A 21,719-nucleotide genomic window follows, 5' to 3' on the forward strand; every position below is an offset into this window, starting at 1 on the left:
GGTGTCGACAAAGAAATTATAGATATAATTAGTAATCCTTCAAATATATGAAAATCTTTGAAGATTATGAAGGCTTACTAATCAAAGATGGGAGATAGGTAAAGGGTACATAAAAAGCGCAGTGTATCTATCGCCCACGTTTGATCGAGAATGATATTTCATAACTTTATTTACAAAAATATTTCTTTTTTTGCGCTCAATCGCACAATATCATATTCCATCATTATTAATACACAGAGTTCGGGCCAGTTCTCCTTCACACAGACAATGCTAATGAGAATATATGCATTTCAGCTGCGCCGCGCCGGAACCCAGGTCTTGGAAATATTGAATTTTGAAACAATACAACATTTTGCGGCTGCTTTTAAAACAGATGTTATAGTAGTCGAGGAATTACATATACAAGATAAAAAAAATATGAAATCGAACGATAATCGAAAGTGTTTTAAGACTCTAAATATCAAGTAAATACTGATATATGCACAATTTCCTTTCATGCGATTTTTGGTTAAATTTCCTATATATATAGCACATACCGGTACCATGTTCTAATGTCGGACTGTAATAAGCTGAAGACATTGTTTAATTAACGTTTCAGTTACTGAAAGTATGACACACATATTGAACAGACAATGTCATCAATATACAGCTATTTGGTGGGAGGACTCGATCTCTTAAACAGGTAATATGGTCTTTGTAACATTTGTCATTGCCTCTGGTATGTTGAAAGGGTAATCCATAACGCGACTGACAACTGGCGATTGACAGTTTATAGCCAATGAATCACACCGTCGCGACATATCAAGACGATTCTCGATTTTAGCGGCGAAAGAGACGTATAGAATTACGAAATACGCCAAGGATGTGAGGTTTCGAAGAAATCGATATATTCCACGTACAGTACATTACACGCTTTAGTGTCATCTGGCGGATATTGTATGTCTTCCAGTCAAGCCATCAAACAAAACAGGCACCCACTCAAAGCGAAGTTTCAGAAGTTGGACATGCAACACACGCGCACCACACAATCAGTATAAATACACTTATTGTCAACAAACAAACCTTCAGTGATTGTACTTCTTCAGTGTTGGGTGATTCAGTGGAATTAGTGTTGGACAGTGGTGATAAAGGAGCACCAGGTTCCTGTAAATATAACAGGACATACAGTACCGAATTTACAGATTTGAAGATAATAGTAAAGTCGGAGTCGGTGTTTGGCGTGTTTTGATTGGAGTTGTAGTCCTATTTTCAAATTTCTTGGGGTCGGGAATCGAAAATTCAGACTTCATGGTGTGAATGTAAGTCAAAACTTTATGAAAAAAAAAAATTAGTTTGCTATGTGTAACAGTCTATTGAAGAAAGCTCGCATAGGAATATTACTTCCCGGAAGCTGGAATCGAGAGCCGAATTCGGATTTTTCAAATCGGTGTCAGGATTAGGAGCCAAAATGTTGGAGTCGGATTTTCCCAGACACATTCATTTTGCCTTAAAAACGTAATTTTAAAATTTATCTCTACCTTTCGAACAACATTCCTTCGAGTGACGTAAAAATTTTATCTTAATTCCACATCAGTAAATAAAAACTGGGAATATCTAACGTTATATCCACTTACTGGAGATTCAGTGGAATTACTTGTGGCTTCGTCATTGGATTCTGCACCGGATTGTTTCTGTTCAATGATTTGACTCATGCTTTCTACTTTTTCTCTCAGTAATCTGAAATATACAAGAGCGAGGTTTTAGTGACTGAATCGTAGTTATACCTAAGTTTGTCGTAGACTTTCAAACCGATAAGAAATAATCGACATGGACTCTTGACATAAATTTTCTGGATTAAAGTCTCAAAGTATTCCAACAATCTAAATTCCGTGCAATTCGGTAGCGGGTGGATATTTTTGCCACTCACCCACGGAGAAAAATTGTAGAGACGCTCAACGGATGAGATTAAAATTATGTCGCGGTTACACATAAGATTGTCTGCATCTTATCCAATTGCTAAACTTTATTTAATACATGTTGATGTTATGCCTGAAAGCAGAAATATTTCAGACCAGCATGGACCAATTTAATCAATGCAAATAATATTATTCCACTGATGCCTGACTTACACAATATTGCATCAAAAATGTAGAAAGACATGGAAGGATAGAAAAAGTTACGAAAATATATTGATATATAGATGGTTCATATCTCCATTTGAAAGTTCTTAAAATTATTCCAACGAACAAGTGAACGACACAACTATCAAAACTTACTTAATTTCAGAGTCTTTCCCTTTCGCCGTCGCCATCAAATCCTTTATTTTGGCTTCCAAGGTTGACTTGTCATCAGGCTTAACGCGAGAAATTGACGCTGCTAAAGGAGGGTTTATGAAATCAAACAAAACGATTTAGCAATGAGCACTTAAAGCATTGCCATTAAATCAAGTGCTATCATATCATACAAATTATGGAATACATTCCTTCTTGTAATGCAGTCAAAATGCGGGCCGAGAAGGGGAACAACTAGGGAATTCAATGAAATAAATCCCAATAACTATAAGTGCATTCCTTTTGTTTCATTCATTTTTCGATAAAATGCAATACAACCTAATAGCAGAAGTGGCTTGAGCAAAAATTTCGAAACAATAAGTTATTATAGATGTTTACATGCTATTCACTCTGAACAGTGTCATTTATATAAATCCGGTGATATGTGGGCGAAGTTTTAATTAATATTTATCAAAATTACCAGAATCCTTTCGCCTCTGAGAGGCCGCCGTACTTCTAGCGCTTGTCGTTGAAGATGAAGACGTTTTGGATACAGTGGATGACGCAGTGGACGGACGATTTTTATCACGTGATAAACGATCAACAGAAGATTTTTGCCCTTCTTTCGATGTTGCTGGGCGACGGGTGGAATTATATGAGGACGACGGAGTGCCTGAAAACAATGATTCGAATAATTGATGACCCAAATACACTATAATGCAACTACTATACAGATATAAAACAAATCAATATTTAGAATGAGCTATATGAATTGAACTGACATAAAATCCATTTCGTGATTGAAAACTAAAACAATCCAACATAAAAAGTACTATTGGTAAGCAAGATAAAGAGTACCACCGATTAAAACTTTCAGACGATTTTTTAATCCTCCAACAAACCATCTAAAACAGTGGTTTCCAAACGTGGGGTTATTACTCCCAAAGGAGTAATTTGATAATTTTATGGGTTATGGGGTAATCCAGTCGTTCACTGTTTTAATTTATTTCATAATTCCGGTACTTTTGACTACTTTTTTGACTGCGGAAAAGCTGAAAATTCAATGATTGCATCTCAATGAGCCTAGTCACGCACTTCGATAACGATATGACTACTGTATTTTTATGAAAGGGATAATTGATTTTGGTAATTCGATTTAGGTTAGGGGTAACGATATTAAAAAGTTTGGGAACCAGTGATCTAGAATATTATTATTTTTTATCATTCTGCTTATATTCATGAAGAAATGCCACAAGTCGCAGCTCTGTTTCTTTGCCTATTGTATAGATATATCAGATAAGTAATCATAATGATGATGATCAGGAATGAACAGTAAGCAATATGTAAACCTTATGAAAAGTATGTACCGAATACATCAGATATCGACTGTAATTACGACTAAAACTTGTGATATTGTTTGAAAAACAGAGAAAATTACCATCGCACCACAGAGGAATGTAAGACAATGTATACTCATTCACAATGAGATCTAGAGCTTGTTTTTATTTTACAGGAAAAATTCGCAAACTGAAAAATTTGGATATGGTTCGGCATACAATATGGGGGACCCCCAATGTGAATGAAAAAAAATTGGACAATCAAAATGCTGCGAAGAGTACAGCTTACTTTCCGTAAAAAACTTTCTATTTGAAAAGAAAAATAAATGTAATACATACATACAACTGCTTACTACTGACGAAAGCGTTATACCATATCAATTTGCGAGTGGCTCAGAATCGCTTATAAAAACATATGAACCTAGTATAGATGTTGTGCAAAAAGATGTTAGCGAAACAGTCAAGAAAATAAAAATAGCCTCAATCAAAAAGTGTAATAGACGTTTATAAATATAACACATTGTTTTTATTGTATTTTACTTTTTGTTAATTCCTTATGCGACCAATCGTCTTTATGAAACCCGTAATTCGTCCAGGTGTTCTAGTTACAAACCCCTGTTCTCATAAAATATTGTTGGAGTGTCGTCTACCAAGCAAATGGATATTAATATCTTTGCCAAAATTTAACGATAAAAAAGAAAATTCAAATTCAGGTTAAATGCTTACCCCTCAGTCGCTTTGGAAAACACGATTTAAACATATTTCAACTCTTATTTAACAAAAAGTACTTTCTGTGACTACCACTCAGTTCACTCGAAATTTAACAACTTATACTTCTGTAACCTTGTGACTACAAGTCAGACAAATTGGGAGGCGATATTACAAATGCATTGATAAAAATGCCTTATCTATAGCTTGCACTGTTTACCAAATAACGTTTTATATTCCTAGCATTCAAACAAGAAAGATACGAATGGTATAATTATGATATTTCAGGAACGAACTACTCGACCATGAAGTGTTCCCTCTGGCTTTTGACACAATAACCCATTGGAACCATGGGAAAGAATATAATATGTAATTCAAAATAGGGAACCCGTAAAATCACGAACGAAAATTTTTGATCCAAATTCATCAATGTCAAATCTATATATGTTATTCATTAAATATGGTTTAATAGCAGGGAACAAAAATGTAAACGATTAGTAAGTATTCTGACTTAATTACAAGGTACGGAACGCATCATTGTCTAAATGTACAGATGGTTCTGGACAAATAAAAGTCGCAATGTAAATCTACTAATTACTATTTAATGCACAGAGGAGTGTCTCGTGCTTGAAACCTGCTTAAAAGCGTGCTATACCTTATTAGGCCTGACCAACTTCAAATGTTCTAAAGCTATTTCTTATAGATATATCTATGAGCTTATAAATCAGCGTCTCCCGACTGGGGAGAAATTTATTTATTTTTCGGGAGGGGGGCGCGAAATTATTCAAGGTGGGTCGCGACGCATTTCCAAATGTTACATACAGATTTCGATTAGACGGGAAATTGTGGCGTTATCAATATTACCAATAACACTTATGAAACAATTTGAATTATTCGTTGTGTCTCGTTAATAATTTCAGTACACCCCTACATGTTGGAAAGTGTAGGTAGGCTACCAAGCAGATTAGTAATGTGTTGAATTCGGGTAGACAGTAGCAAAGACTTTATTTAGTTGTTAATCTCATGTCCAATGAGTTGCATTTTGAATACTGGGTAAACCAGGGTTTAAATACTTTATTAGCTCCGAAAAGTTGTAGTGACAAATTATGACTCTCATTATATCAAATGTGGTGCACAATGTGTTGGGTGTAACTGCTACGTTGCGCGTCAGCTTGTCTCCTATAAAGACTGGACTTGATCTGATAATATCCAATATGCAAGCTTAATTTTTGCATTAATAGTAAATTGTATGCGGATACACCTTTTCTCATATATTAACATTTCATTGCGAGTCGCACAGAAATAATGGCAATAAAAATCGGTCGCGAACTGAAAATAGTTGAGAAGCGCTTCGCTAGATTATTTTTCTATTAAAACATCTATTCGTAAGTTTAATAATAACTCCATCAAATGGTGCATAAAATAGTGGTGCTACTGTTACATCATGTTGGAGTAGATTCAAAACAAAACCACAGTAAAAATTTTCCCCTGTTGGTGACCGAGAAATGGGGGAATGCTGTACTTTTACAATAATAGAAAAACCTACGACTGTTTTCTCATACAGTATACATGACAATACACTTACCTTGTCAATTAAATATCACCATGACACGTGGCAAACATGATCGCTGTTGGCCATATACGACAGCAAAAACGGTATTTATTTCTCTTTGGAAATTTGGTAACTATAACATTTAAAACATATCAAAAATATTAAGCTCCGATGAAAAATTATTGAAAAATAAAAACATAAGATAGATTTATTTGCGTTATTATGAATCATTTCACCGTGAATATCTGAAAAAATATATACCGGTATATACGATTTGTTTCATTATAATATATCCTCGAATATACTATCATACAACGAAATCAACGCTACCGCTAACAAAACGAATATTGCACTAAACTGAATTTTAAAGCTAAAATTTCAAACTTAAATCTATATAATGCCTGATAGGTTCTCACTTCCTACACCCAGCGATACACTTCACGTGTATTATAAACGCGTTTAGTACAAACAGTTCAATTTAATAGACCGTATCACTTGGAGAAGCAGTACCGGAGCAGTAAGAGTACCGCAAATCTGGCCCACATTGGGTTATTAGCTATTTAACATTTCGTTTCAGCCGGAGACGAGCGAGCAAGCGATTCGAATAAATTTCTCCCTCATGGAGGCAAAATTATGCAAGCAGCATAAAGCCCAGTTTTTATTGCACACGAATTACCGGATGCCTGAATGACGAGCTAATCTAAAAGTAAAAGCAAAATTGCTCATTACATTATATGGAATGGATGCGACTAAGGGCACGAACTATCATCATGTATAATCGACTGAGCAAATTTTATATTTATAAATAGGATATTGGTATTAAGCAATAATCAGCGAAGAGTAAAAATCCAAAAGCTATATTCGACAAATCTTTTATCGCACACATAACGATCCAAATTACCCTTGTTGATGATGAACGGGAGCAGAAATAGGTTTACGTTGATTGCGATTAAAGAACTTGAAGATTTAGGAAAGGTGTCAACTATTGCAGATAAAATATATTTATTTTATGTTACGAAGAAATATGCTTTTTGAAGTAAAAACGATTGGTATACTGCCATCCATTATATTTGACGCATACATAAACAAAAAGAATATTTAGGTAACATCTTATTTATGTAATATGAAATCACCAATAACAATTTCTAATCTATTTGAATGCATTATCAAGAAAAATGTACAAATTAGTAATTACCATTTAATTTTAAACAAAAGAATTCGCTTATTATCACAAATCATTGTATAATGGCAGAGGAAACTTAGCTGTATATAGTTATGCCGTCGACCGTCAATAGTCACAACGCTGAAATTTGCGCAGGAATTTTTCTTGTCCGCAGAACTTAATTACGTTATGAATAATGCATCAGCACATCAAAGGGGGAATATATGTAAGGTGGCCACCGTGTAAACTATAAAAACAGATGAAATTTTGTATTCACCGCATAAATAAAACAAAAGGAAGGATATTCAAAAATTATTTAGGCAGCAAATAAATCGCGCTATTACATTCATCTAAGTATTTTTTAAGATGAAGTACTCTAAGCCTTAAGGTATATTGGAATTGCAGCTTGCTATAACCCTTTCTACTGGGCTCATTTGCAAAAATTTTGCAATCCATTGGTATTTATATGCAATGTAAAAATATAATAAGGCTATAAAAACGAATATTACAGACACGGTTTAGAAATATCTTCATGCTAATTTAACTATATATTAGTGATAACCTCGCCGTTTTAAAAATCCACCAATCGTTGGAGACAACAAAAAGAGCGAATCTCGATGGTAGCCGATCTAACCCAGACTCACCAACAAGCCGCGATCGCTGCATAAGCTATAGAACAAATTTTCCCAACCTCACTGTTATACAACGTAAATATACTGCAATTCCTAATATAACAATGTAAAATTATATCACTGAATAGGATTGCATTCAGCTTTTGAAACGCCGTAGTTGTCGCCTGTCGGATATTTGAATCAAAATAAACATTCTGAATACGAAAACAATCCCTATATACCAGCAGTCAAACCTCTTTGGTGCACATTTTGAGTAGCTACTACGTAACTACGCCTTGCATATTGACACAACGAGGCCGGTTCGGAGTAAGGCCAGAGTAACATAACAATATGTATGTCCAGAATTCCACCTTGGAAACCTAGCCTGGGTGTTGACCGACCGTGCCGCACTGTTTGCATATTTTGAAATTCTTCTCGTTCCATCGATTTTGATCGATTGCCCTTGCGTAAACCTCGTTGCATATAGCACAGGCATAGCATAAAAGCCTTTGGAGCGGTCATCAGGTTTGCCGCACGTCAACGCCATGCCCAGTTAATCAAACGAGTTTCTATAGATTACTGAATATCGCAGCACAATGCGAATAGTGGCTTTTGGCAGACCAGAACTTAACTATGATTTAGTATAAAATTATAAATGAACTACGTAAATGAAGAGCAAAAGTTTGCGATGTGTTGAGCGTGAACAAGCCATGATGTTTTTTCATTCAAGTACGGTACATTTACATTGCATTAGAAAGATTACACCAGATATATCTTTGAATTTAAACAAAATCAATTGCAGATAATGGTCATACAAAAAAGGCGGGATCTACGTAATCAATTAAAATAAAAAAGGAAAAGCCTAAACTTTCGTTACACAATTTGTGACAAATATGAATTTTGGGGGCTCCCGAAGTATGCGAACCAAGATGGCGGACATCGGAATGTAATATGTGTACTAGGTTAGGGTTAGGCCATAATTTTAGGTATAAATACTACGGGAGGATCTTGGCTAGTCTTCGAACTGATAATAGGACTAAAATAAGGAAAATTGGAAAAAAATTATGGCCTAACCCTAACCTGTTACCAATGTTACGTTCCGATGTCCGCCATCTTGGTTCGCACCGAATTTTGTTGTGTTAAAAAATTAAAGACATGCAAATGATGCAATTGCTTTGACAATATACTTTAAATGACGCCTAATAATTAAGAAACGCAACGAGAAAAGATGGATGTTGCAAGGATTGTTGCAAGCTGTAATGGGTAATGTGATACGAAATAACAATTTTCAAAGTTCTTATTTTTTAATTAGTTTTAGGCGTACTTAGCGCCATTTAAATGTTCAGTCTACCAATATTATTACATTGGTAAGGAAACCTAAACAGATAAGAGTAGAATATGAAACTACACCAAGTAACGGTGTAGTACGTTCAATTAAATGTTAATTAAAACATTAACAAAGTGTTTTATGTAAACCCAATTTGAAAATAATGCTAATTTGATTGAGTACTAGTACTCTTCCACAACATTTACAGCTCTAACTTGACAGAAAAAAGATAAAATGAGTCAATTGACATGGTATTAGCAAGTTATTAGCTTGGAATATCAATCATATATCAAATCCACAGGTTTCCTAACTGTCACATACATATGTCTAAGGAATTGAGACAATGCACGCAACACATGTAGCAGATTTTCGTATTAGTTAAAGATCATGATCGAACACGGTGTATCGATGACAAATCCCCAAACGATGTGAAAAATTACCGAAAATATATTTCATTATTGAGTATACACTTCTAAATTCGATTTGCTTTCCAGGTACTCATATAGAGCGTTCATTTCTTCAAAAAACATAGTACGGATAAGTAATAAGCAAAATAGCTGTTTGGCAAGAAGCATATAAATCAGCATATAACTCAGCGCCTCTTTATCAGAAAATTTAGAATTCATTTTGCTCCTACACGACAAACAACTTATGCAATTCATTGTAAATTTATGGAAACTGGATCTGTAGTTGAGGCACAAAGATCAGGAAGACCAAGTAGCGGACACTCCGAGGAAAACATTTAGAGCTGAATTAATACCAAATTCTCTGCTAAAGAGGCGCTGAGTTTGCCTCACTGATTTATAGCTTTTTGCCAAACAGCAATTTTGCACCTCATTTTTTGGGTTAATCTTCTTGTCATACTGAGGGTTGAAAAAAATGCAAACAATACTTAAATTTCACTATTTATCCATACTATGTTTTCTGAAGAAATGAACGCTCTATGATGGTGAGTACTTGAAAAGCAAATCAAAATTAAAAGTGTACACTTACTTTCGAGACACCCTGTACTTATATAACACTGATCCGTGGCTACAATTTAGTGGAGCTTACAATGGACAGTTGATAAGCACGCCAGCTACCAGCAGTGACTAATTTGTGGTAAAATGGTAGATCACATTTAAAATGACGGTGATTTTGTTCCAGAATGCTCGGCCGTAATAACATACCAAATACCAGGTACAGCTGTCAAGATAACATAAGATTAAGCAAACTCAGAAATCGTGTCAGAAGCTCAAAATGTCAATGAGTAACATAAATGTATCAATTTTAATAACAGTAACCGTGGATTTCACGGATTTACCAATACCAAAAGGAAAACATAGAATTTAACTGTTAAATTGCACCCAGACAACAAACGCCCAAAAATCTGTTAAGTGGAAGATTTCAAGAACGGAGTGTTAGTTCAAGTGGTTATTAAGCTACACTCAGGACATCGATCGACATGGCGTGATAAAATTAGCAATCCGATTGTAGATTTCAATCCCTATCAAAGATAAAACTAAATAGAAAATGAACTAATTTTAAAACATTTTCGTATGGAGTATTTCTTACATTGGCTCTGCATTCGTTAGGCACTATATTTTGCCAAAGCTCAACAGCGACTTCTAGACTATATAGTAGATGAAGCGCACCAGCGAATGATTGAGGAAAGAAAACCAGAAATGAACGAAGCTTTCTTATTTAACCAGATGGTACCACGGTGCAAATGATGGAATCAACAATGATTTTGCTTTTCTAGCAAAGATGATATCAGAAAAAATGGCAAACTTTATACGGCAAGAATATGTTTAAACGTACGCGGACAGTATATTCAGTCACATTCTGTGTAGCCGCAATAGGAAATCATAACGACTAAAAATGGTTTTATAAATTAACTATTGAAACTATTCAACAAATTCCTAGAAAAACCTCATAAACCTAGAAAAATCCGCCATATTGCGCCCGGACAAAGATATTTTTCACTAACAATTATCTCCGAAATAATATACAACAGTGCGCATTTACCTAAGATGTAAATTCGATTCAATTCTCATGCCAGATAACAACAAAATCAAACACGTATTTCCATCCATCTCTGTTCAAACTATAATAGCGAATCAGATACCACCGACAAGAGGCAATCGAGCAGATACTTTAAAGCTCCAAGACCATTATTGAAATCCGGAATAAAAACAACCCATTGCTAACGAGGCAGCATATGAGATCTAGAAGCCGGAGGTGCTGCAATGTCAGTTGGAAAGGGTTAAAATGAACCGGGCATATTATAAGCCAGGCGAATGAACACAAATTTAGAGCCTACTTAATAATGGTTCCGCACGAATTAACATGTTTTATTAGTCTGATTTCCCTCCAGATTTTAAATCAAAAGTATATTGTTCTAACGGTTCCGCGCTGGGGACGTTCAATTACATTACGTTCCGGCAATGTGAATTTCTGAATAATGTATATGGCTGCTAAAAGCACTAAGATTTGAATGAGCGATGGTAGATGTAGTGGAAGTGCTATAATAGCAAATAGTTTAGGTTTATATATCCCATATAGTTTTATTTTTTTACTAAGTCGCTTTCTTCTAATATAAAAAAAACATCATAAAATACATTATTACATTATAACAATTTGATACGATTAACAAATTTTTATTCTGGTCAGAAACCCTAATTTTAAAAATTGGATATTTTTAATTTAAAATTTATCTAAAGCGGGAACGCTAATATAACGTACGCCAATACAGTATTTTCACAATTACTCATACGAAAGAAATATTAATTATTCACAAATTATGAATGTGGGGGGGGGGGCATACAAATGCTGATACAAAAAATCAAAAGGCCCATCTCTATAAGTTGTGAAATAAACTTGCAAAATCTTAAGCAAATTCAAAGCATGTGTACAGGAAATGAAATGACTCTTGGGACACATTTACTGCGGTAAAGACTATATAACGAAGTAGACATCCTCGCTTGTTCTTTGCTGTCCTATATTATTTAATCCCGTCAAATTTATGTATTTGGCATCAAGGCGGACTATTGTTATGAATAGATGTTTTAAACACAACATAACGTGTATATGTGACGATAAGCGCGATAAAACGACACCGATGTAATTTCACAACGAATAAAAAAGTAGCCAAATTTTGCGACTCTTTACTCCCACCTAACGAATTTGGATTTGCCATCCGATCCTGTCGTGGTTTTTAATCGAAATATTTCATTCTAACGTTTTCTTGAAGTTCATAAATATTTCCTGAATAAAATAAAAGATATAGACAATTTTGTTAACGTTTCTATTGCAACATTATCATTATCACCACGGAGACTGATTAACAAGAAAAAAACCATTGTTCGAAAACACAGTAAAAGGCAGAATTCTCAGCTATTTTTGTGTGTATTTGGACAACCCTATAAATTGCTAGAATAGACAGTTGTGGACGCATAAAAAACGCAAAAATACAGTAAATTGTGTGTGTTTATTGCGGGCTAGATAGGCTAGCATAGCTCGACAAGAACGCGAGAGACTGACAGACTAAATTATTCATCCCGCTGGACTATGACTCATTCTTCAATTATCTCTTTGTCTGGGCCTGTGATATGTTGTAGTGCCTTATTCACTATATCATACAGAAGTGATGGAAATATAGTTTCAATATGATTGGTTAAAATATAAAAACCAACCAGTCAGAATTGTTAATTAAGACAATCCTAATACTATATACAGTATACATATAACTGTAAAATCATACAGCAATCAAACAGTTTTAGACATTTACGTAATACCCTTCATTTTACAGTGTAAATAATTTACACTATGCCCTGATGGTGGTTGAATTTTACATATTATGTGAATTAAAATGTTTATTGATATACCTATTTTTTATTAATATGACCCCTCAGGCAAGATGTTGAGAGTGCAGTTTTAACCAGAGATCATTGGCCTGTGAACCACTAATATAGCCACCAGCATAGTGATGATAAAATCGCTACCCATTAACCCATCTCTAAATAATAATATATCTCATTGAAATGCAATATAGGAACTCTGTGTATTCTGTATATTCAGTAGATATGGAGGTTTACATTTTTTATGGAGTGTTTTCACAACATGAATTAGACAGTGAACAAGCAACCACTGATATGTAAAGAGTTACTATTGTCAGAAAGACTGAAATCTTTCTGGTTCCGCATCATCATCCTGGATATAATGATAAAATGGTATATGAATTTGATATATTTAACCTATGACGACGAAATCAATAGAACATGCATTCATATCTCATGACCCCCTTTAGGAGGCTTTTAGCACTCATGGCCCCCTATTTATCATTCCAGTAGTATTTATAGTGTTACATTGATTGGTAGATTCAGAATCCCATTATGTTTAAACAATTCATGATCAACAAAAGAAAAACACCCTGTGTAATAACTAATAACCTTATCAATAATGAACTAGGAAGAAGAGGGAGTTTTCTAGTAAAAGAAAAAATAAAATCAGTTTTGCGCCTGACATGGTGGCCCCCCTTCAACTGCTCTGTGGTCCCTTTGGTGGGCCACAGGCCTCTGGTTGGGAACCACTGTACTAAGCCTTACATTTATATCCATTGACATAATACAGGTGCTGCCTAGTTTCAATGAAAATAATGATGATAGTTGATCACTGTTTGAACACTAGCACAAAGGGTTTTGGCTTTTTGGTCATATCACATAACCAGTTCTAAATCAGATGCATTATATAACACTGGTATAACATATTTAACTCTAAATTTTATGAACAGTATTTATAGTGGCCATTCGCGAATGGTGGAATTCATGACTGTTGCACTGTTACAGACTAAACACAAAAACATGCATGAATATTTTATATTGTCTATATCTGAGCCCAAGTACTGAGAATAGCAAACGAAAATGACAAAAATATATACATATTTGTCATGACAATAAATGGAAGTTTCTTCGGGAGACTAACATTTTTACACAAAACAAAACAAAAAAACAGAATGCATTTATAATTTCTGATCATATATTTAAAAAATATAAAATACCTGATCTGAGCCAAGGTCATGGTGACAACTAGACTACAAAGTCTTACTGACAGTGAGTTACAGTAATGAAGAAATGAATAGTGTGCATTATACTTCTATAGGGGGGGTGGGGTTATTTGAGTAGTTTTTGACATTTGAACCGGTGTAAAATCTGAGTGAAGTCGATTCTCCGTGAAATTATGGTTTCATTGTAACATTCTGACTCTGTACTTCCTTGCATAACAGTTTGAGTCTTATTTAATGTATTCAAGTCACCTAAAAATGCAAATTTTTTTTGGAGGTCGGTATACTCAATTTACCTCATTTTTCGAGGATAATTGAGTATACTGACATCTACCAGTTAAATCAAATCTAAGAAACCCTTAGAACCAAATCAAACCCCTTCATGAGAAACTTGGGTACATATAGTTTATTTAAAAAAAATAGTAATCACAAAAACCTTGGAACATAATTATCTGACATCACTTTAAACTTGGTATGATAGATTGTAATTATGGTTTCCATGAACTTTTTACCACAAATAGGCTTTTAGTTTAAATACAAGTTCATTATGGACTAGAAATAGATGGTTTGACTTGTTTCAACCAGCCAGTCAAGGTCTTGATTTCATTAATGTCAGAATATGCTACTTAGAGTTAGTCCTCTGTTATAATCAGCTGTACTATGTGAGAATTCTGCTTCATATTCTGTCTCGTGGTCAATAAAGCCGAATCTAATTCTGACTCTGTTACTGCTTTTCTGAACTATTATTATGATCTTTCTATTTGCTGTTTTTCTTTTTTCTACCAATCATATCCGTTTTAAGTCTATCCTATCAGTATAATGGTATACACTTTCAATTGACGTTATATAGTTTTCGCCTGAATAGATTTTCTGGGACGGCGTTTTTTTTATTATTACTGCATGTTTTCGGAGATGACAGTGAATGTGATTACGTCAACTAAAGCCTTTGTAAATGCACTAAGCTCACTGGTGGAGTAGGACTCTGTGCTTGGCTTGTCCACAGCTTTCTTTTTTACTATTTTTTTAGTTACAAGAAAAAAACTGATTTCTCAAAATCCTACAATCGCCCACTGTGAATTTACACTCATATCCATTAAAAATAGAAGCCTATATTGAAAGATGGACATGATAAAGGCTACAAAAAAGTGTTAAGGCTCAAAATAGTCACACAGAACCTCATATTCCTGTATTATAGCAGTGGGAGAGGCCATTTATGCATATACCCGATTTACCCCACGGTAAATTTCCGACAGACTCAATTTACCATGATTTTTTCAAACATCAATGAAACAAAAAGTCAATGAGTTACACAAAAATTATCTACAGGGGCAAAGAGAGTCTTTACTAGGGTACTAAAAGGCATCACAAAAAGTTTAAAATATACTATCAGAAAAGTGTCACGTGAAAGTTTCCAAAACAATTTTTTCCATGAACAAAAAAAATTTCACATACAAACATTTAAAACAATTTTATCATTGGTAGGTGAGTGAGTTATACACAATGAAATGGAAGCATAGGATATGAACTATTGTTGCTACAAAGTACAAACCATTCACTCAACATACAAAAAAGTTAGCGAGGTTTTTATACATTGTCCTCAATTAACCCCTATATGCTCAATATACCCACCCACCCCCCTACATAACTAAGGGAAACCACTGTCTGAAACCTTATTATAGAGCTGATAGAAATAAATTTGAATCATTCGTATTGCATGTTCAAAACTGCTTTTTGATAGAAGCTCGCAATATGAAATGGCATACCTGATGAATACTTCGGGCGAGAAGAAGCACGATCTTTTGCTTTGGTCAAGTCTTCTTGACTCTGAGTTTTGGCTAAAACGATATATTGATAATTGATAACTTAAAGAAACACAATATTTCAAAATATTTCATAAATATTGAATATCTGATTTTGCATCAAAATTTTTGAATGATTCAATTGCTTCTGTCATAGTAAACACTTCCACATTTATATTCAATCAGATACTACTGTAGTTTTAACACATGCTCAATACTACAGAATATCTCGGGCATACTTATCACAGAAACTTCAAAGTTGAAATTAATTTATATAGATATATATAAGACTAAACACTTATTCATGGACAAAGAAAATGAAATTCACAGCCTGATGAATTAATATTAATTTTAAAAATTTTATAATTTAGATAAATATGATAACATAGACTTTAAGCTTAGGCTTTTTAAATACACATATATGCAAGTGGAGAACTACCAATATTGACTGACAGTTGATGATAACACTTGAAAGTGAAATCACAAGCAGGCAGGCAATGATAATATTCCGGGTCTAGTATAGTTTAGTACCACAAGTACTTCCAGTGGGCGTAGCATAACGAATTTTGCATATGTTATTCTTAACCCCCACCTGACTATTCAAAAATTTACCATCACGTCATATGACTCGCCAAAGTATAATTACGATCGCCCGAAATGGCATCTGCGCCGCTGATAACGAACCCGATGATCTATTTCCTATCGTGATCGTTGTGACAATAAAACGAGAGAAATAGCTTGCTCGATTTCGGGTGATCGTTTGCGCATACTTTGGTGGGCCTTATTACGCCAATGTGACATCGAAATCAGGTGGGGGTTAGGATTGACATGTGCAAAAATTGTTGAGCCAGGCCAACTAGAAGTGCATGTGGTACTGAACTATACCAGACCCCATATTCCTTCATGAGATGATATGTAAATAGTTTTTGAAAAATAAAATATAAGAAGCAAATTAGCATTGTGATAAGAAGTTTCCAGTCGCAATAAGTCATAAATTATGATTCAAAATATTTTTTGTTTTATGCTCTGCATGTATGTAACCCTAGTGTAACAATGCATCAATAGAAAGTCTTACACTAAGTGACCCTCTCAGAATCCCCCCAGAAAGTTCAAGGTTAAATAATTCCTCCATTTCGAACCAAATTGATATGGCTACTAGAAAATAGGATTATATGAATAAAAATGTATGTAAAAGGAAACACTCCAATGAATAGCAGAAATGAACACAAACTGAAAGGAGATTACCCAAGGACAGTGTAACAACAGAACAAGGACATAATCTACAACCTGACAACAGATATAATACATTACAATTCACAAAGGACATAAAAAAAATCTGCGCATACATCCAGATATCTGTATATTTCAACAATTTCATAAGAATCCTTGCCATATTCTGATATTCGTTAAATTAAATGGTACCTATTTTACCTACTGAACTACCACAAAAACAGACAACACATAAGATAGAGTCTGTCAGCCTTGGAGTAGTTTTAAGTTAGCTACAATCAGCCAATACAGCGATAGACTAGTACTGTTTTCTGTTACTTCCTTGTGAAAGTGGATTGCGACATTTTTCTGTTTTGGATCAATCGTTTCTATATTTATAGGAATGTCGTCTTCGCCCACGCGTTTTGAAACAGAAGTGAACGTTGCGAATATAATTTTACTTGCCAAGCGTCGTAATTTTACATGCCAAGCTGTTGATAAAAAAAATTAAATCCATAAACCATTCCCTTTGGCTGTTGGACTGAGAATGCTACGCGCTGTGTGTTTCGGTATTTACTATTAGATTTGTATCTCGTGATATCAACATGATCAAGGCCCATCCACCGGAATTAAAGAAGTTTATGGATAAAAGATTGGATTCAAAGTTTGTGTTTGGCAGTCGTCGGGTGCGGTCGCATTTTTGAACGGCACAGAAAGATTAGATTGACAACAATGAACCAGCACTTAAGGAATATCAACAAGTAAAGGCCCAAATATGAAATTACATGGCAGCATAAAGGCAACATACGGACATCATAACAGAATCGAAAGATGAATACAACAGGGAGTGATTCAGATATTTTATTTTGTGACAAAGAGTATGATATACTGCTATTTCTAAAAATTCCGCTTGAATACTGAGTATTCAACTATATATGTGTAAATAGTTTGCAGTGTAACTTACAGTGTAACATTTTTAAACATTCATTTAGTGGCATATTTTTGATTTGTTCTCTCTGTGTGTATACCGGTACTGTTTTAACAATGTTGGCCACGTCAATGTATCAATTAGGCTACAGACCTGCTCATGTGTGATTAGTGTTTTTCCTAATAATTGCTTTTATGAGTGTCCGCACACCGAATTTGCCGCCATGGTTTTGCGTTTGTTTGTATATTAAACCACTTATCACCTTTTCCGCAATGCCCAATCTAGCAATCAGTGTAGTTTTTCATGGCTTGGTTTTTCTTAAAGCTTTCATGGCTTCATGAGTATGACTATCGTCGCAAATTTATTACATTCCACTCCCCACATTATCTTTGCATGAGGTTGTAGGTATTGGTCATTATAAACGTAATTGTTGAAAGAGAGTACAACAGCCCGGAAGTTTATTACTATCGTGTATTTTGTTTTTTAAGTTTGGCCCAAGCCTCATTTAATTGGGCTTGTGTTTTTGTGTGCGTGCTGGTGGGCAGGCACATGAGATACTTCATGTTTTAAACTTTTTTGTAGGTTTTGCTTGCCCTCCAGAATTCTCCATTTTAAATTTAGGTTTGTTATGGAGTTTTCGAAATAAACTATCTATCTATCTATCTGTATTACTGTAGTAAGCAAGTCTTGAAGAAGGAAAGCTGCATTTATACAATACAATGTTATAACTATGGAAACAATGTCTGAAATACATTTGCAACACATAAGCAACTGACAAAAGCTGCACAATAAATGCAAAATAAAATGAAAATAAGATTTGTTTAGGGACTCACATTTGGATTGGTACAGTGAAGAGGATTGGCTGTTTGTTCCGTTGCCCATGGCACGCATTGGAACTTTTGTACCCGTAGTTTTACTCGTTGAAGACGATCCATTTGATCCGACAGATTTTCCCGTCTTCCTAGTAGAACTCATATCGACGAAAAACTATAAAAGTGTAAAACCCCACCAAAGCGTCAGATACTACTACAGTACTACGATGAATATCTGAATATATCCGCACCGACTTGAACGAACGACAATAGAAATACGAGTTTACTCTGAAATGGGTCTTCGCGGTAAAAATGCGTCTGCCTGGAAATTAGTACGCGCAACATTGGAAACGGAAAATTTGTTACAAATCTTGCAAATTTTTCAAAATTTTCCATTAAAAAATGTAATGTAAATAAACCAAGGTTGTCTTTAATATATCAAAATTTCCAATTAGCAAAATGTTGATAAACATTTCTATTTTACCGCGTAGAACCTTATTGGACACGAAATGTACATTGGATTGTTTTAAGTCAGGGGTTTTCAACCTTTTTTCTGTTAAGTAACCCTCGAGTCACAAAACAATCAACGCGAACCCCCAATATTTAGACACCCAACAAAGTTGTGATATATTGACTGACGATTTGCTGCAACGACAATTTACTCGACTGCCATCCAAGTAGGCTACCCCTGGAAATCGTCTCGTGAACCCCAGGTTGAGAACCCCTGTTTTAAGTGATTCAAGAGTCTTGCTGCACACTAACACAAATATATTTCTGTAACGTTTCGTCTGAGCAAGGTCAGACTTCTTCAGACATACATAGTTCAACTACCATGAAGAAGTCTGACCTTGGTCAGACGAAACGTTACAGAAATATATTTGTGTTAGTGTGCAGCAAGACTCTTGAACCACTCATGATAGTTATCTTTACTCTTGCTACAGCATCCTTGCATTATATGCATACGGATCCGCTGGCACAAAAGAATAGAAGAAGAATAACTAATTGGTCTCACAGAAACCAAATCATTGTATTGTTTTGTTGTTATTATTATTCTTTTTTACAGTCCTGTGACTGGGGTATATTTTGTTGAAATCGATACAGGTCCCGGCCCCTTCTCAGTATTCTTGCCATTCCCAAAATAGCCGCATTTCCTAAAGATCAATATTGAGGTCTGTGTCGTTCTGACTGACCAATTTGAAGTGTTTATTAATTAAACGAACGTCTTATAAAATTTCTATGATGCCCCATTTCCCATGGTGAACTAAGCACGTGCTTAATGGTTAATTTAGTACTGATTCAGACACAAGGTTTTCTAAGTGGATAGCGGAAGAATGAACAAGATAACAGGTACGATGCAATTAGGCTGGCGAGCGCTGCGTATTGGATTTGGTTGTTGGATGAGCAACTATGAACAGGATTTTTGAAGCCTGGATTGCATTCGGATGCAGTTTTCAGTATGGTAGAATACAGTCTCTCCACGTGGATTACTAAAAAAAGTATGTCGCAGATTTACAATGAGTTGGGACTTAGCCATATAAGATGTTGCAACAGCTGTTCCTTCGCGAACGAAATTAACTGCCTTAAAACAATAAATTGGAATACGAAACATTGGACATAACTTTGGAGTACAAACAACCAGATTTCACGATCAAAATTTACTAAATGTAAAACACAGCACGACTCCAGCGATTTGAACCTCCCGTTTACTTGTGCAATTGCTAATGCATAGAAGAACCTACGTATAACTTGTGAATATGTTAGTAAAAGATTGTTCAATGCATTCGAACTGGATTATTGATGGGTTTTGTTATTATTATGTTGTTGTTAGCTCCTGACCAATTTTACACTGTTATTAAAAAGTCGGAATTGTTTGCCACAATATAAATAAATATAACCACCTCTAATTACTCTGCGTGGGTTCGCAGGTTCGAATCCCATGCAGGGATGGTTATGTGCGAGAGGATTGCTGGACTCCTCGCCGTCGTTGGGTGGTTCACGTAACCGCTGGTCGGCTACGGCTTCCTCCACCACCAAGTCCATGCTTTCGAAAAACATACAATATATCTAATCCCATACCCGACTTGGAATGGTAACCGGACGAGAGGCCGTGGTTCGCCATATGGATAAGCCGCAGTGATTTCCCTACACCCCACCTATAGGGGGTGAACACCCCCCCTAAAATTTCAAACACCCCCCCTAAATTTGAGGTGCGATTCCACACTGTATTTCCTAACTCAAGTATAATTGTATTCAAATATAAACGACTATGGCATATTTATCAATGTAGATGAGGGGTTCTAAACCGCAGTCTGCGGGCCAATTACGGCCGGCGTGACGATTTAAAATGGCCCGCCGAACTTGAGTGAAATAGTTTAGCCCTTCATGTGGTACCTTTTGAGTTTTAGATACCGTCTATTGTTACATCATTATCACAGTTTAAGCACGTTTATTTCGTAACAATTGAATTATACCGGTATCTTATGTATACGTATGGGTATTAGGATTATACACTGCAGTATTTTAGATATCAGCCGTATATTAGGAAAGCTTAAAGATGTCACAAAACGAAAACTAGGCCTTGAAAACAGACGTTTTTTATATGAATATCAGCGTTTTTATTTCTTTATTGAAAAGAATCAAACTTCAGCGATTTGTCTTCTTACCAAAAAATATTTCAGTTCTGAAGGAATACAACATTATGATCAGTTGACGCGCGTATTTCAAAATTTAATTCATTGCTTAATTCATACAAAAGTCAAACAAACATGTTCCAAGAAAATGTGAAATGTGTAACAAAACAAGCCATAAGTAGCCATTCATACAATGCCAGATGAGCGAGTAACTTCATTAATCACTATCAGTTGCAAATTACTTTTTGAAACGTAGTAGTATATATTTACGGTTGAAAGCCGTTCTTGTTTTCTATTTCCCGGGAATTCTATCAGCTAAATATTATGATTATTGATTTCATTACATAACAAACT

At 35.0% G+C, this 21,719-nt stretch overlaps 1 protein-coding gene across 4 annotated transcripts in view; it reads right to left on the reverse strand.

Annotated features, from left to right (window-relative positions):
* The window catches only part of LOC120331168 (cytospin-A-like), a 72,291-nt gene extending 53,292 nt beyond the window's left edge, over nucleotides 1-18,999 (reverse strand). For 2 of the 4 annotated variants that reach the window (XM_039398213.2, XM_039398212.2), the window contains exons 1-6: nucleotides 18,757-18,999; nucleotides 15,751-15,822; nucleotides 2,731-2,922; nucleotides 2,256-2,355; nucleotides 1,614-1,716; nucleotides 1,063-1,143 (exon numbers count right to left, since the gene is read on the reverse strand). In XM_039398213.2, coding sequence (XP_039254147.1) covers nucleotides 1,063-1,143; nucleotides 1,614-1,716; nucleotides 2,256-2,355; nucleotides 2,731-2,922; nucleotides 15,751-15,822; nucleotides 18,757-18,898 — 690 coding nt within the window. In that variant the 5' untranslated portion in view covers nucleotides 18,899-18,999. Of the gene's footprint in view, nucleotides 1-1,062; nucleotides 1,144-1,613; nucleotides 1,717-2,255; nucleotides 2,356-2,730; nucleotides 2,923-5,879; nucleotides 6,019-15,750; nucleotides 15,823-18,756 lie in introns of those variants that run through there. The other 2 variants (XM_039398214.2, XM_039398216.2) reach the window with 2 other exon arrangements.
* Between the last annotated feature and the right edge of the window lie 2,720 nt (nucleotides 19,000-21,719).

This window comes from Styela clava, chromosome 6 (genome assembly GCF_964204865.1).
Source record: "Styela clava chromosome 6, kaStyClav1.hap1.2, whole genome shotgun sequence".
Lineage (NCBI taxonomy): Eukaryota > Metazoa > Chordata > Ascidiacea > Stolidobranchia > Styelidae > Styela > Styela clava.